Here is a 16,634-nt window from a genome sequence, read left to right on the forward strand (position 1 = left end):
CCTTCTTAGCTAATGCTTTGTTGGGTTAAACCAAGAGTTTGATGCAGAACACTGGCCTGCTGACTTGTAGCCTTGAATTCATGATACTGATACTTTTCAACCCTGCAAGAAGCATCCTCCTGTCCCAAGAACCACTTTTTAGGCTGAGGTTAAAAGCTTTTTTCATTGGTCGTTGTGAGGTCAGATCTAAAACCAGAGAAACTGCAGCAAGCCGTGTCGATGTTTCAGAAGTGCTTGGTGAGTGGGCTGATGAGTACAGTTGCACTCTTTTTGGTGGAAAAGTTGGTTTATGTATTTCCATGCCATTCCATCAGTTGTTTGTGGGGATACACCGTTGCACTAGTGCCTGAAATAGCTGTGTGGTGTGCCCAGTGGTATTGCCAAGCCAACCATGAGGAGCTTTGCATAACCTGAAAATATACCTAGGGTTGTTCTTGTTTTATTCCGAGCTGGCAGAAGTTCTAGCTCCATCTTAGTTTTGCTACTGTATGGGCTTAGTTGTTTTTCAATAAGTAGAGATTATCTGATAGTCCCAAGATGTCAGGAGCTGTTGTGACAAGTTGAACTGTGAGTTGATGACAGTCTGCAAAGTCTGGAATGTCTCCTTGGTAAAATATGTCCTCAGACTTCTTCATGCTCTACAGTGACTTCAGTCTGGATGTCAAGTGTGGGAGCATCCTTTATCTTTCCAATATTCAGCAATCTGTAGCCAACAAATACGCAAGTTCTGACTATTATCAACCTCTCTTAAAAAACAAAGCTATCGTGTAGAAGTTACACACGCCTGAGGTAGCTGTCTTCAGGAGAGATCTGGCACACAGATGTGGTTTCTTCCAGAAATTAAGGGACACAAAAAATTTCCGCGTTTTCTGCTTAAAGTGCAGGAGGCTTCTCTTGGACTTTGCCTCACATAACGAAGAGGAGACCCTACTACAGGGGGGTAGTAATTGCAACACAGAGAAGGACAGTGCTGCTAACTGTTTCTATCCATATTCAGTTATCTATCAGTGTAAAGAGTGAAGTACATGCAGTAGATGTGAACCAGCTCTTAGCCACACATATCCCTGAAAAGCGCTACAATGACAGTGACAAGAACAGTACAAGGACTACTGCAGACAAGCAGTTGCTGCAGAGAAACTCGTAGTTTCATCCCAGATCTAGAGGAAGACAGGTAGGATTTCTACTGCAGGTGGGTGGGGTCGGTACAGTTGTATTGCTGAACTTAACAAATGTGGTCTACAGAATGGCAGCTGGTTGGGGATGTTGTGTCTGTGTTGGAACAGGGATGGCTTGGGATAGAGTTGTTATAGCAAAAATCTCTGAGACTGTGAAGACAGATATTCCATACTGAAAAATAGTAGTGTTAAGAAAATAATAATAATCAATGGAAATGTCTGAAGTCAGGCTGTGTAGTAGCCAGTGCTTGCTGGCTCATTGAACAACCTCTACTGCCATCTCTGTGTGTGTGTGTTCAGTATGAAATACCGTGAATTTTTGTTATTTACTCCTGCTCCATACAGCCTGGATGGAGAGCTGAATTTAACATGCAAATATTGCTGGGGGAGCTTGGGAAATGAGGTTGCTACTAATATACTTCATTTTTTATCTGATTGCCTGACCTTTCTTCTTAGAGATGCAACTTTGACACGATAGCCCAGTGACTAATCAGCCTGTCCTACAACATCGGGGTCTGCAGTGAAGATGGTTAGTTCTTCCTGGTTCTAGCTGGGTTAAAAAACACATCAGGAAAAGATGATCAGATAACTGAGACTTTCAGAATATCCAGGGAAGACCAAATCCTGTGGAATGGCAAGGAATGGGCAAAGATTTGTGACAGTGCTTTGATTCCTTGAGCAGCAGGAGGAAAGTCACTTCTACCAATTTCCTGGTGTAGCCTCTGGATGGGCATTACTGGTCTATGGACACGTTTGCATGACATCTTCATCCAATCTGAACATGGGATTTTTTGCTTTTGTAATGTGTCTCTGTTCCTATATCGAAAGTATCCTTGATTTATAATTTAAAAAGAAACAGGAGTGGTTTTGGATTTCATGTTTAAGAATCAGAAGTCTGTATTTCTTTTTTCTTAAAAATGAAACAGAAAACATACAAGCAGTAACTGTGATCCCAGATGAGCAAAGATATATGGCTTTGAGTCCTGAACCTGTGAAACTTTATGGGTGTAACCAAGGCTTCAAACCAAGGCCAACCTCTGGCTTTTAGACTTTGATTTGCACTAGAAAACTGGAGGGAAAGAGTTGCTTCTCTTAAGAACTGTTGGGCAAACTCTGTGAAATGACAGTCACAGTTACTTATTTGCACAAGTTTGCTCTGGGATGTATTTGGCCTGTGGCAATCAGAGTGGAAGCAGAAGGTATCTCATAGAGGGGACTTGGAAGCACGTTGCATGGAGATCTTGCTGGCTGAGCTGCCTTTGGGCTCCTAGTACATAGAGCCAATGGTTACTTATTTTTTAAGAATGCTTTTCCTCCCTTATATGATTTCCCTCTTGTTCTTATCCTCATACTGGTTCTCCCAACTTTAAGAAAATTTTAAGACTTTGGGGTATTTCAGAAGGGTTTTTAAATTTGTCTGTCCTTTTAAGTTTGAATACGGCAGCTGCAGGAACAGTGTTGCTGCATTTTTTCCTGCTCCAGAGCAAGATAAGAAGGCTGCACTGAACACAGCAAGAGGAAACAAAGCCATAGGAGTGGGTTACCTCAATCTCCTGTCACATCTCCAGTGTAGTCTGGGATGTCAGTAGATCCTTTGCTTTAGGTTTAGTATATGTTGAAGAGGAAGGGCTATACAATGGTTTTGCAATGTTAGCAATCCCTGCAAAAATGCTGAGACACAAGGGACCAAGGCCATGCCCAGTTGCATGTGTCTCTTAGATCACGGCAGAGGGAGGTCTAAACTAATCTTGTGTAGTCCAGATGGATATCGAAGGCCCTGTAACTCAAGTCAAAACTGGGAGGTTGATGCAGGAGTTACAGCATGAGAAACATTACAGCCTTTGTTATGCAAGTCTATTGTATGATCACAATAGCTTGCTATAATTCATGAAAAGCTGCTTAGTTCTTCCATGGGAAGCCTGGGGGCTGGGTGGGTTTGTAATCTGAGTTGAGGGTGGACCACACAGTCCAGCCCATCTGATGGATTATGTGGTTTGACTGTGGAATTGCAGCTAGGAGCAGAATTACACTTTGCACTTAGGAAACAGCTTCTGTTCAGGGCTTGTTCTCTGGGGAATGGATGCAATACACCAGAAGAAGAAGATGCAACTCTTCCTGATGCATCACGTTTGACAAATTAACTTTTGACCTTCAGTGGCTTTGTACAAATATGGGAGCCTCTGTGTACAGGATTTCGGGTTATTGGGAAGAAGACGTTTTTTCTATTCCCCTTTGTCTGTTACGTCTTTTTGAAGTACAAAGCAACCTTGATTTATGCAGCAAAATAAATGCTGAAAACCTGTTGGGTTCTTTTTTCATTTCTTCAGTGTAATCAATGGGTTATAAGAGGAGCTCAGGGATAATGATATGAAAAGAGTCTATTTTATTTTTGACTTCCAGTACTGGACAGTAAAGATAAACTCTTTTGTGCTTATTTTCAGACTGGGTATTTCCATCTGCCCCATGGAGACTACTTCATTGAGCCTATTAAAAAGCATCCACAGAAGGAGGGAATGCCCCATCCCCATATTATCTATGGGGCGAATATCCTTCAAAATGCTTTAAGGAGAAGACGGGCGATCTCAATGGAAAAAGAACAATCATGTGGATTGAATGGTACAAATTTTGCTGGATTTCTGCCTGTATTTGCTTTCTGCATCTCTTTAAGCAGCTTTTATTTTCCAGTGGTGTGTGCCTTTCCTTCTGCCAGGCATTTTTAAAATTCTGTAAAAAGAGGTTATGCAAAATGAGCGCATCTCAGTCAAAACACTTTGGGAGCCACCAATCTGTGTTCCTTTCTGAAAACTTAAATCCCCTTTATGACTGCTGGCATATGTTTTTCACACTATTCTCCTTTCTACCCCTCACTTTAATTTCCAGCCAGAGCTGTTCAGTGAGTTTTCAAATTCTTGAGTAGTTCTGGGATGGTGAGAATTGCAGTCATTATTATTTTTAATAGAATATTCTCACTTAAATAGTGTCCTCAACATAAAATATCCCCCCTTTAATCCATGGTTTAAATTTAGGATTTCTAGATTCTCTGTGGTAGTTATCATAATATTTAAAGACTTTTATTTGGTTGTTCTGAAAGCAGAGTGCAAGGCATCAACAGCAAGGTGTTTTTTACAGAAGCATGAGTAGAAGTAGCTTAAATGTTGGTGCAGTAATACTCTGCATCATGTCTTTTGGGAAAACAAACTTACACTGTCCTGGAAAGGAAGAGTGTGTATCTGGAGGGTAGTTGGCATCTCCTAATTACAAAATGAGTTCCTTTATTTAGTAACATCATTTACTTGATGGACTTCATACCAAAAATGTACAGATCTTGCATTGATTCTCCAGTATTGGAGGCCTTCAGGCTGAGTCTGCATCAAACTTTGAAAAGGTACAGTATTGGTAGGGAGAATGAATAATAACCTAAATGACATCAGGCCCAACTTACATAGAAATAGAGCTGCAGCATGTGCAGTGGTTTGTTTCTATCAGTTTTTCTCAGATTAATGGTTAAAGAGTAGTTGGTTCTGTTCCAAGGGTGGAAAAAAGGAGGAATGTAGGAATTTTTAATCTACAGTCATGACTGCTGCTGAAGTTTTACTGCTGTTTAATATGAATTGATAAATTGAAGAAGCAAACAACAACTCAGCCCCACTGTTTCTGGTCATAGACCTGCTTTGCACTTCTTGCTTGCTGGCCCAGAGCGGTGTGAAATGATAGCTGGGGGAAACTAGAAGGCTGATGGCTAGAGGGGAGTTGTTCAGTCTTCTGTGATACTGCATAGGTGAGGATAAGGGGAAGCTGTAAGAATTAATATGAATGCTGTTCCTTATTATTTTTCATCAAATAAAAACATATCTATTTGTTAGACGAATAACCTGAAGTTGAAAAGCCATGAACGTCTAATGTTGATGTGTATTTTAGCGTGAATCTAAAATAGCTCCCTGATTTTGTGTTTCTGCTGATGACTGCTGGCATAAATGAGAGAAATTAGTTTAGATTTGCCTGTGAAGAATGAGGAAATGTTCTTGCCTACTGTCTTCCATGTTTCTTTTATACATGCAGTAAGATCTGTAAGCAATAATTTTAAGTATGGACAGGAGATAGGAGATACCAGGGGTCATGCTGTGTGTTTGCTTTGTGTAGCCTACTTATTTTCTACCTCTTGCTTTTTACCTCTTGTATCTTCCTTCAAAGTCCTGCAGAATGAGACAGAAAAAGACTGCCTGTACCTGGATGCTGGGAAAAATTAGGCATAGCTTCTCTGAGATTTCATCTCTTAGACTAGCTAAGTTTGCTCTAATAGGCTTTTGAATTTAAACTGAGTGTCTGATGTTAGTGATTCTAATGTGACAGAACTATTCCTGGTGTTACTATGTTCATGATATTCTAGGCTAACAAAGGGAGTGTCTTAGGAATCAACAAAGTAATATACTGTCATTTATGTTTCTGTGTTTAACTGACTGGGTCAGCCTTTAGAGGTAATGTCTGCTTTTGGTCAAGCAGTAATCTGCTTAACTGTCACAGAAGTTAAGTAATTAGTGATAAAGAGTGTATGAGGAAAAGAAAGCATTTCCTTCATTACATTTTTGCCCTTTATGTGACAGGATATAACAATCATTGGTTCCTCTAAAGGCCTTAACTCTTAATTCCTGTGTTGTTTTGTTATCTCACTTCTGTTATAGCCAGCTCTTTAACAAGGGTAGAAGAAAGAAGCCGGCGTCATATCCTGTTTACATTATCACTGTCAAAGAGCAATTGCTCTTGTTAGAAATGGAATACAGAACAAAAAAGGAAAGTGAGTTGATACTTGCTTTCTGTGCTAAATATATTCACTACATAGGCTTTGGGGAATACTTTCTGCACAAGTAAGTTTTAAAGGTGGTAAGCTGACTCTTGCCCCTTATCAAGACCTCAAGCACTTCGTGCTGTTAAGTTTGATGCCAGAAGTCTGGTATGCCCCCATGATATCCCAGATAGCCTAGAGTAATGCCTTTTGGGATTACGTTAAAGCAAAACAAGTTCAATTTACAGTTCATATTTATTTGTAGAAACAAATTCTATTTTACATATTAAACATCATGACCATTTTGTATTCTCAGCCCTAGCTTTGTCCCCACTGGGCTGTGGCTTAACTGATGAAAAGTTGCCTGCCGTATCTCTTGTAGGAACTGGTTTTCAGAATCAAATATTTTAACCTCCTGGGATGAGATTCATCATACAAAATGTCTGTGTTTGTTTATTTGAGCTCTGATTCTGTTTGGTTTTTAAACTTAAGCTGAGGCAATGGAGTCATTTCCAAGACTTACACTTCGGAAACCCTCTGTGTGCCCAGGCTAAAAGTTAGTGGTGTTTTTCACTTGGAAAGGTTGGACCACCTGGCTGCTTTTAAGTCAACACACAAAGTTGGCTGGTGATAATAGTAATCTTTTAGTCAGAACTATCCTTTCTGTCAGGCAAGAAATAAAAAGGCTGTTTGTATAGGCAAAATCACAAGAGAGGAATTAGTATGGGAGGGAATAGGTAGAGGATGCTGACCTCCTGTGCAGTGTTTTTCAAGTTTTTTTTTAATGCAAGGACCATGTCATCTTTTGGAAGAATCCGTGTGCAGCGTGCTCACCACTTTTGCTGTGGCAACAACCACATAAATCTCCAGGCTCTAACATGCTTGTCATCTGTCTAATTTGCATACAGTAATTCTTTAGCACCAGTTACATTCCTGTGCTCTTGCAATGATTGTATTAATTAGTTTATCCTTAACGGTTTCAGATACTTGGAGAAAAATCATTGTGATAAATGATGTAAATTAAAACTTAGGTTTGTGCTGTACAATTCCACTGCTGCTTAGGCAACTGCCAGATGACTCCATCGGTAGCTGCATGCAAAACTGAGTGCTAATCTTGAAAGTAGCTTTAGGATACTGTACATTGCAAGCTGCTGTCTTAGTGTATCGTTTGAAGTCTGTGTGAGAAGTACCAAAAATGATAAATGAGAAGAGTCCCTGAGCTCTACAAATAACTTTTCTGACCATTTGTGCCTGTAGGAGAGGAAACTAAGGATTTGGGGATTTGTTTTGTTTTTCTCAATAGGTTATTTTAGAAACTTGACAGTGCTCCAAGATGTAATGCAAGAGAGAAGGAATTACCGTCCCTTCTACAGAATGAGAAAAGATCTCTTCCCGTTTCTTTCTGTTTGTTTTCATGCAGTCTGCCACAAGGTATTTGTTTGTGAGTTGCAAAACAATAAGTTTTGTGAAGTTTGTGAATGAAAATGCTGTGATGTAATGGAGCCCTTCCTGACTCAGTGCTACAGAGGGGACTGATACAATATGAAGAGATGGACTTCTTTTTCTTGGACTAGTGAGGTGGTCAGGTTGCTGTTGTTTAGAAGGAGAGTGATTGAGTTTATTCAGACTGTAACACAGTGATTGCTGCAGTAGGTTGTAATATATAACTGAGAAAAGAAAGGTTTTGGGTAGTAAAATAGATGTCTCTGAATACTTCATTGGAGCTTTAGGCTTATAGAAGTTGTCATATGCTTTACCCTTATTTTGGCATTAAAAAGGTTTTATAGATGAATTCCACACAGATCAGAAGTTAAGATTAGTTTGGGTTCTACATAGACCTCCGACTCCTTGTCTGCAGAGGAGTTATAAATCTTGTAACTGAAAATACTGCATTTGGAGCAATTTTATGTTGGAGCTGTGATGGGGTAAGGCTGGGGTGGGAGGGAGGAGACAGAGGCCAGGTGCTGTGTGAAATGAGTAGAGGGGTGAGGGGAGCTGAAGGAGCAGAGCAACATCATCTGTGCAAAACTTGTTTTTAAGTCTTTTGAATGATGGCTTGGTGGCATAGTTCATTTATTATTCATCAGCAGGTGACTAGAATGCCATTAAGCTGTTTCAGGCAATGGTTACTTATTGTTCTTCCTAAGGGTTATGTCTGAGTGCAGGTTTTTATTAAATCATGGTCTTGCTTTTTGATTATCAACTTAATACTGCCAGAGGATTCTCTTCAATTTTTCTGTCTATGAGTGTACAGCATAAACTGTTAGTCTTGGCTTTTGACAGTGAAGTCCTTTGTTTAACCACTTGAAAGAGGGAGGGGAAAAAAGACCAGGACACTGTTCTATTCTCTAAGGATAGCCTATCTTTTTATGGAAGAACATTGTGGCCAATGTAAGCAGCCTTGCCTGCTGGCAGAACCCCTGATACATGCTGTGTAGCCTCTGTATCTTTTAAAGAATGATGCTGACATTTTTCCAGTATTTGTTTATCCTGTATTTAACCACATAGATTATTATTCAGCTTAATTTGCTTAGTTTTTCCAAAACCAGAGTTTATTATTCTTAGGATGGTAAGTTCACACACTGAATTGCAGTAACTGGGATTAATTCAATGTAGAGGGAAGAGCATCTTTCTCCCTGCATCCCTCTACTTTCTACGAACAGGCTCTACTAACCTGTTTAAAAGATCCTGGCTGTGAAAAAAGAGAGAATAGATACATTGAGTTGGAATGACCTCTGTTTTAAAGCAGGAACAACAAAACAAACAGCCTGCAGGAGTACATGGGGTATCTCTTGTCTCTGGAACAGTTTGCATTGAACTGAAAACAGTGAGTGCCTGCTTGTGCAGACAGCGGGAGATTTAACATTTCAGGGGCAGGGTACCTGGGAAACAAAGACATGATAGCTGGTTTGTTCTGGGAGTGGATGAAGGAATTGCTACTAATTGGAATCAGGAGATTTTTTTTTTTCCTACCCAAACAAGCGCATGAAATGAAAGCAGAAGATTCTAACTTTCTTTCGGATTTCAGGAAGACTATTTTTTTTTTTCAGTTGCTCTCTGGAGTTTATTAGAATCTAATCAGAGATAAGATAGACTTTATTTTCATTGTCTTGTGCTTTCTTTCTCCAGAAAAAGGAAGAGTCCTCTTCTGTTTCTAAAACCTCTGGATTCTCTGCTCAAGAGAGAAGAATCCTTCAACTTTGAGTTTCTAACATCTGACATGAATTAAAGAAGACTTCTATGTTCATTTCAGTTTGCTCTCAAAAGTCGTGTTACTTCTAACAAATAAGCAGGTGCAAATATGTAGCCTTGCTAGGCAATAAAAAAGACTTTAGGCTTCATCAGCGTACATATCTTTGATAGATATGTTTACTATTACTTCAACTTCAGGTTTTAAGGACACAGGATAAGGTTCTTATTTCTTAACTTGAGTAGTCTAGCAGTCAAATACTTAAGTTTAAGCTGGTTATGATGCCAGCTGGCTGCTTTTATAGTTAGTGGAGTAGAACAGTTGTCAAAGGCTGAGATAAGATCTTTGACTTTTGGGATGAATTGTTCTTGGGAGCTGCCTACTCTGTAGTTACAGGCAGTAAAAATACTGGTGGAGAAGAAGGGAATAAAATACTTTATTTTGTGTAATTCTTCCTGTTCAGTTAAATGAGTGCAGAGTCAAAACCAGAACTTTCTCTAAGTGCATCCAAAGTATGTGCTGAGTAGGGGCCAGAGAAAGCTCAGTGCTGGCAGAGCGCTAGCACCTGCATTCCCAGTCTCTGATTGTTGGCTCATCTTCTCTTTGCCACTGGAATTTAACTGCTACTATTTCACTAGCTGCTGCTAACTGAAACAAGGTGATTTCTGTAGGTGCTTGTGTTGCACAGGAGGTAAGGGAGGAAAATGCAGAAATGGGTTTGTTGTTACAACGTGAAATAGTCACTTGTTGGCACAAAAGGCAGCAGAAACATGATACGCTTCCTCACTCAATGACTGAATAAATTTTAAAGTTCTGTGACAGGCCATTTTCCAGATAATACAAGTCAAAAGTGTAAGGAGGGGAAAATCTGCTTCATTGTGTTTCAGGGGAGTCTTTCAGTCTCTGTACCACTGGAAAGAAATAGTGTTTGTTACAGCATGGTTGCAAACTTGCTTTCCTGTAGTTTAAAGGTTAGATTGTGGTCTCTTCCGTGTCTTCCCTGAAACAGTTTGCTGTTAGACTGAGGAGTGCCAGTCTGGATCCAGACTGTACTTAGATCAGCGTGTCTAACCATGTACTGTTGTAGAGGAATGTATTCTGCTTTAGTCCGTGCCTACAGCTTTCCTTATTAAACTGTGTGTGATATTTTTTGCATTTTTTGAGTGTTGCCGTTGATTGGGTAAACAAATGCTTTGGGAACGTAGATGTTACGTTGCTGCAATATTGATTTGGAAAGCAATAGCGAGCTTTAAAATTGAACTGTTATATGTCACATGCCATCTCTTTCCCTTTGTAGGGTAACAGTAGCCTTGAACAATTGTGAACCTTATTTCCACAGTTGAAATAGAAAACACAGAAAGCTGCATTTAGGAAACATTTTTGTTGCAGGGATTTCCAAATTTGCTCGGAACACTTGACCCATTAATGGAGTAGTATTGGCAAAGCTTTTCAGCCTTCGGTCTGGTTAGTGCCAGATTTCTCAGTCGTACTGAACTCTCTGTGAACTTTCTAAAAAGAAACTACAATTACCTTATTATTTCTGGGCAGATCACAGATTTATAGTTCTTCTGAGAAGTGCTGGACTTGTGGTGCTTGTGGGACTAATGTACTGGTCTGGGCTTAGCATTCACGATTAGTTTCTCGGAAGTATGCGTGTCCCTTATAAGCCTCTGGCAGCCTCCTGTCATACATGACCCACTTTAAACAGGTGTCTGAGCGCAGTTTTTCTGCATGAAACATAGTGTCCTTGCAGCTTGTCCGCCCCTTGCTTGGTGCTGGTGTTCTTCACTCCATGCTCCCAGCATCTGCTATAACTTGGATGCATTTTGTGTGCTTGGAGAGACTCCTCTGGATGAATTGTACTTAAAAGGAGATCGTAATACTCCTCTCAGCACAGATTTTAGCTTTATGATTAATTGGAAACAAGAGGAGCTCTGTAATTTAGCTCTTCTGTCCACTGCTACTTCAGTCTTCTTGTAGAGAACTGTAAGCTCTCTCCCTTTTTAGGGAGAAGTGGAGCCATATCTGGACTTACCCCACACCACACACAATTACTCAGTAACATGTTCTGGGATGCACAAATCGTATTCTGCGCTCCTGATTATCTGCTGAGCGTAGGATGGAGTTCTCAATTCCAGTGATATGAGCTTGTGGGGACCATTCTCACAGTGAATTTCTGGCAATATTGAGTAGCTTGGAATGTTGTGTTTAGTAGATGCAATTTCACTAGACAGCAGTCTCCAAAGGGCATCCTTTGGAGTCCAGAATGTCGTTTCTGGCACAGGTCTTTATGTCTGAACTGTTTTTGTGTTCAGTTTTTGAAGACAAAGATCTGCCATAACACAGATTTAGTGACCTACTGGATGTGCTAGGTGGATTCTATTTGATGTGAAAGACTTCTATTAGGGTGAGGTTTGTTCCTCATTTCACAGTGGTTATGTAAAGATTACCTGTTGGATGGTATCTTTGCAAATAGTAGCTCTCTACTCTGTACTGTTTTTGAACTGGCCTGAAAAAAGGGTGTGTAAATAACAGACTGGAGGGACACTATTCATTTAAAGATCATACAGAATTACACACATTTTTTTTCTAGAAAAAGGAATTGTCCGACAGAAGTAGACAATCCACCTTTATGCCACAAAAAGTGGCCAGAAGATTGCTATGCTAAAAGGTATAGTAAATGTTTTTAGTTGATGCTCTTAAATGCTCTGCTTGCTTGAAGACTTTGTGGAACCATTTGTTGCATATCCAGGTTTCTATATGGAAAAGCATAAAAGAGAATATTGATTTTTTGCCATGATCTCTTCTATGCTTTCTGCTTTTCTTCTCCTGTAAATATTCAACTTAAACTTACTTCAGCAAACAACATGTAATCAGGTGGCTTAGCTGAAAAAAACTATGTATTCCTGTCCTCTTTAAACAACTAACGATGAAGTCTTTGTGCACATAAATTAGACAGTTAAATTAGAGAAAGTGTCTTCTAAAGCTTTATAATCAGTCTCAAGAAACGCTGCCCAAAAATGAATGTTTATGCAAAATAGAAAGTCCAAAGCCTTGATGTCCTTTATTAATTTCTTAAAAAAAAAAAAAAAAAAAAGTTTGAATTCCATGCTTTCTCTGATTTGTACTCATTTTAAAAAAAGGCCTTGTCTAACATTTTGCTCAGCTGCAGAACAGTGTTTGAGTTGAAGCTGCAGATAGATCTTTGTATTTTCAGTACTTTTTAAACACAGTTGAAACATAGTCTCAGTCTGAGTCTTCCATTTGGACAAAGTTAGAATTAGTGGCAAGTTTATTGCCTGCCTGAGCTCTAAAACAAGCTGAATCAAGTTCCTTCCTCTCTGATCTGCATTGTTGTCAGTTGAGCCCACAGTCTGGATTCCCCTCAGCTCTGTGGAGGTTTGGATTTGGATGAAAGTCTTCTTTCAGGTGCTGCAATTTTAACAAGGGATCATTCCTGACATCTACTCTATTATTTGCCTGACATTCTCCAGGTAGAATGTTCAATGAAACACTCTGTGCTTTATGGTATTTTCTTTTCAGTGTCCCAGTTGCATCCATTGCCCATCATGAGGTACCTCTGTCAGTCAGGTATTCCTCAGAGGAGATGGAAGGAGATGAGAGGGATGAAATTTCATCTGCTGGGGAGGTAATGGGGAAACAGGGCAGTAAAAGAAGGGAGTTCTGTGCAAAGCCCAGACTGGTAACATTGGCAGCCAGCTGAAAGTTGTCCAAGCAGAGACAGGCTTAACAGTGAGGAATGGATTACTGAACAGCACCTTCCCCAGCTGATGGATGTAACCTGGTTTTATCCATCATTATCCATTTTGACTATATTTTTCTTTCCTTAAGCTATAATTAATCATACCATTTTATGATGTGACTGAACTGGATGTTTCTTTCAGGCAAACCTGTCTGCGTTTTCCTGTCTTTCTGATCCCATGTGTTTACGTAGGTTTGTAATTTCAAGGCTACCTGGAAAGAAGAGGAGCAAGAGACTTTCTGCAAATGAAAACTGGGAATGTCATTTAGAAAATAACAGAGGTTGAGTCTGTTGACAGGGCTTTGCTTGATTCTGTTTCCACAGGAGTGCGAATTGCAAAGCTCAAACCCAGTTCTAAGCAAGCACTTTCGTACTTCTTGGCATTCTAGTGTGGGAGTCCCAATAGCTCCTGTCTCTGAAGGATTCTGGTGTAGTTTTCTGTAGGCAGTGAACCACAGGGGTTCCAGCTAATCGTAGCTGATGTTACTGGTGAACCTCCACCCTATGCATGACAAAATGGAAGTAAATTAATAGGATCATGACATCCAGCAGGCTATAATGCCCCTAACAACCAATATCTGATAGGAAACCAGAATTGAAGGAAAAAATCACTCTCAAAACTGGGGCTAAAACTGGAAAAATCCTTTAGCCGGTGTGGTGGTACTCATGAAGAGCTGAGAATGGCACTGGTTGCCCCAAGATGGTGTTATCCTAACAGGACTGCTCATGTGAGGTGCCTGGTGGCAGGAGTCCTTCACCTCTCAGGTGCTAAGACGCTCTTGGATGCCTCTCCTGAGGTGTCTCGATGTCATTTGCGCTGTTCCTCCCCTTGCTCCTTCTAGCAGTTTACTGGTGCCTTTGTCTGCTCTCCCCAGCTGCAGGATGGAGTGGCCCATCGGCTGTCCCTGCTCTGCTGTTTCAATGGCTATTGTCTGTGCATGGGTGCCTCTTCAGGGGCTTAATCAGGCAAAATGAAATCTTGTGGGCTGAGTTGGAGCAGGAGAACCTCCATGGTCATCTTTCAAAATGTCATGAAGCTGGAAAATGTTGTTATCAGGACCTGCTTCTAGGAATAGAAAACATTAAAAGCAGTATGTGTAATACTTCAAGATGTCCTATTAGCATAATTCATTTCGGTAACTCCCAGACTGATGAACCCCTTCTCAGCCCCAGGCTCAGGGGGCAGTCCTCATCTGCAAGATCTGCCCTTGCACTGCTAATGCTTGCTGCAGAAGCACAGCAGAGTTGGGACTGAGGCTTTGCAAGGCTGTATAGCTTAGCAATGTCATCTGAAATACAAGACATTTGGCCTCAGCCAAGGACAAGGAGGCCCCTCAAAAGTGCTAGCATCTGTTTTTTGCTTTGAGCATGCCAGTGGGATTGGTATGTTTTAAATACAGTGGAGAAATGGAGTGGAAAAACCAAGGCTGGTCCAGAGAAAGGCCAAATAAATTCTGTTGTATAAGCCCAGAGATAAGAAAGTTATAGCATATGCAGCATTTCTTAAAGATACCATATCAAACCTTGAAAGAATAGCATTTCCTTTCAAGATTAATTCCAGACTGCCTTTCTCTTCTTTCTCGTAGTAATCTGAATTTAATCCAAACTAATTAAAAGGCATAGTTTAATTACAATTTCAAAGACCTATTGTGTGAGTAGTAATTTCTCTTTTACAACACAGACATTATACATTAATTCAATAAGGATACTTTACATTTCTTAAACTGTCTTTCAAATGTTTAAAGCTGAGATTTTTAAAAGCAATTCAAGTTTCTGCAATTATGGATGAACTGTAATGGCTGTTTTCCATGTATAACAAACTGCTGTGCAAGAAAAGTTTACTTACTGGTGGATGGTGCATTCATGAGAACTTGGCCTGTGTGTCTGCAGCATGCCTCCAGCATGAAGGTCTTCAGACAGGTGCATGAAGATCGGGACATGGGGAAAATGAGGCACAGGATTGCAGTGACTTGACACGTGTCACCCAGTGCTGTCCACTCCCCCATCTTGCCTTTGTCTCATATGATAGTGCCAGAAAGAATGTATGGCCTACAATATTTCAGGGAAGTATCTGTTTTGTGTTGGGTGTTTCTAAGGATGGTTGATGAGCAAAGGAAGAGGATCCAGCCATTCTCTCCAGCTTTCACCCTTCCTCCTCTGTAATGGCTAACGCTCATCCGGCTCATCACAGTCCCTTCATAATGAAAATAAGTCATGATAGCTTTGAGTGATGTCTAGAAAAACTTCTATTTCTCCATAATTCTAGAGGAAGGAAAGAAGGAGGGGAAAAAAGCAGTTGAAATTTAAATGCTGTAAATGTAATGTTAGAAAGCAAATATCAGGGCTTGTGCAGTCCATCACAATATCTAATTAGTTCTGTTATAAAGTTAATGGCATTACCTATTTTTTTGGTCTGTTAGTTCAGATAAACGGTTTCTGAATATTACTATCTATTGGTGTCTTGAGACTGATTTGTCATTTCTAGGCTTTTACATAGTAAACCTCAATGGTAGTGGGTGAAATGGTTAGAGATGCTTCTGGATTTTCTCATAGGCTTGGGTTTTGCTATGGAAACCACTTTGGTACTGCCATATTTCCAAGAGATCTGGAGATCGTAAGGTGAGAGCGGGGCAGACACAGTGGCAGTCTGGAAGGAGTGAGGCAGAAGCGTCAGCTAAGACATGTTTGCCAGGGGCTGTTGGATTACACTTCATTTTGGAAGCACAGGTCAGCTTTATTTGCTCCCTAATCACGCTATGTGATCCAGCGTAGTACATTTTGTACACCCTTGCAGGGCAAGGCATAGAGACAGTTTTTCCTTCTAGATCTACAGAACTTCCTGAGCTTACAATTAGTTACTAGCTTGCTGCTTGGCACCAGAAACAGAGGGCAGAGCTTAGCATCCTGGGTGTAGAAATGGTTCCACGAGGCTGCAAAAGCTGCTGTGGGTGAAGGGCGCTGGGAGCACTGCTAAGCTGGCTGTGTCGATATGGGATTCTCAGCGTAGACTATTTTTTCTCAATTCTCAGACAGCCTGGCATTGTGACTTGAATTCTGTGGTATCTTAGCCTGTCTGCAGTGCCACATCCAGTGTGCTGCAATTATTTCTCATTTGTCCTGAGTAAACTTGTCTTCCCCTGAATTAATGAGCAGATATAGTTTGTGAAATGAGAGCACTGGAGAATTCCTGAGAATGGTAATAGCACAGAAAATATCTAATACAAATACCAAACGGGAGTTTCATCTTTGCTTTACTAACAGCCGAGGACACTAGTTTTTCAACAGGGTTTTGGAGTATTTGGAAAGCACTAATTACTGTCTTGCTTTTTAGCTTTTAAAACTGCTTTCGAGTCCTGTTAGTGTGCATTACCTATTAACTGCGAAAAACTATTTTGGTGGGAAAAAGATGAAAAGGAATGCGTTTATATCCATGAGCTACATAAAATGTTGAAACGTGATGCTAAAACAAATCCTGGCAATTTATATAAGGAACGCTAATGGACCTTCTGTTCAGCTCATTGGATGACTGAAAAAATTTTGTTTAAAGGTTATGAGGAGTACTCCAAATACTTTGTATTGGATTTTGGAGCATTTTTCTTCCACTTCCTTCTCCCTCTGTGTATTTTGCTAAAAAATGGTACGATACATTTTCTTTGTTGTGGCTACTGCGTACAGTAGGTAGTTCTGTGGTGGACACAGAGGATACCTTCTGGTAAGTTTTGGAAA

At 40.3% G+C, this 16,634-nt stretch overlaps 1 protein-coding gene across 1 annotated transcript in view; it reads left to right on the forward strand.

The window, feature by feature from the left end:
- ADAMTS12 (ADAM metallopeptidase with thrombospondin type 1 motif 12) overlaps positions 1-16,634 on the forward strand; it is a 165,090-nt gene that overhangs the window by 57,272 nt on the left and 91,184 nt on the right. The window contains exon 3 of the mRNA XM_086479490.1: positions 3,617-3,791. Within this exon, the coding sequence (XP_086335616.1) occupies positions 3,617-3,791 (175 nt within the window). The remainder of the gene's footprint in view (positions 1-3,616; positions 3,792-16,634) is intronic.

The sequence above is a fragment of the Leptosomus discolor genome, chromosome Z (assembly GCF_034619465.1).
Source record: "Leptosomus discolor isolate bLepDis1 chromosome Z, bLepDis1.hap2, whole genome shotgun sequence".
Classification (NCBI taxonomy): domain Eukaryota; kingdom Metazoa; phylum Chordata; class Aves; order Leptosomiformes; family Leptosomidae; genus Leptosomus; species Leptosomus discolor.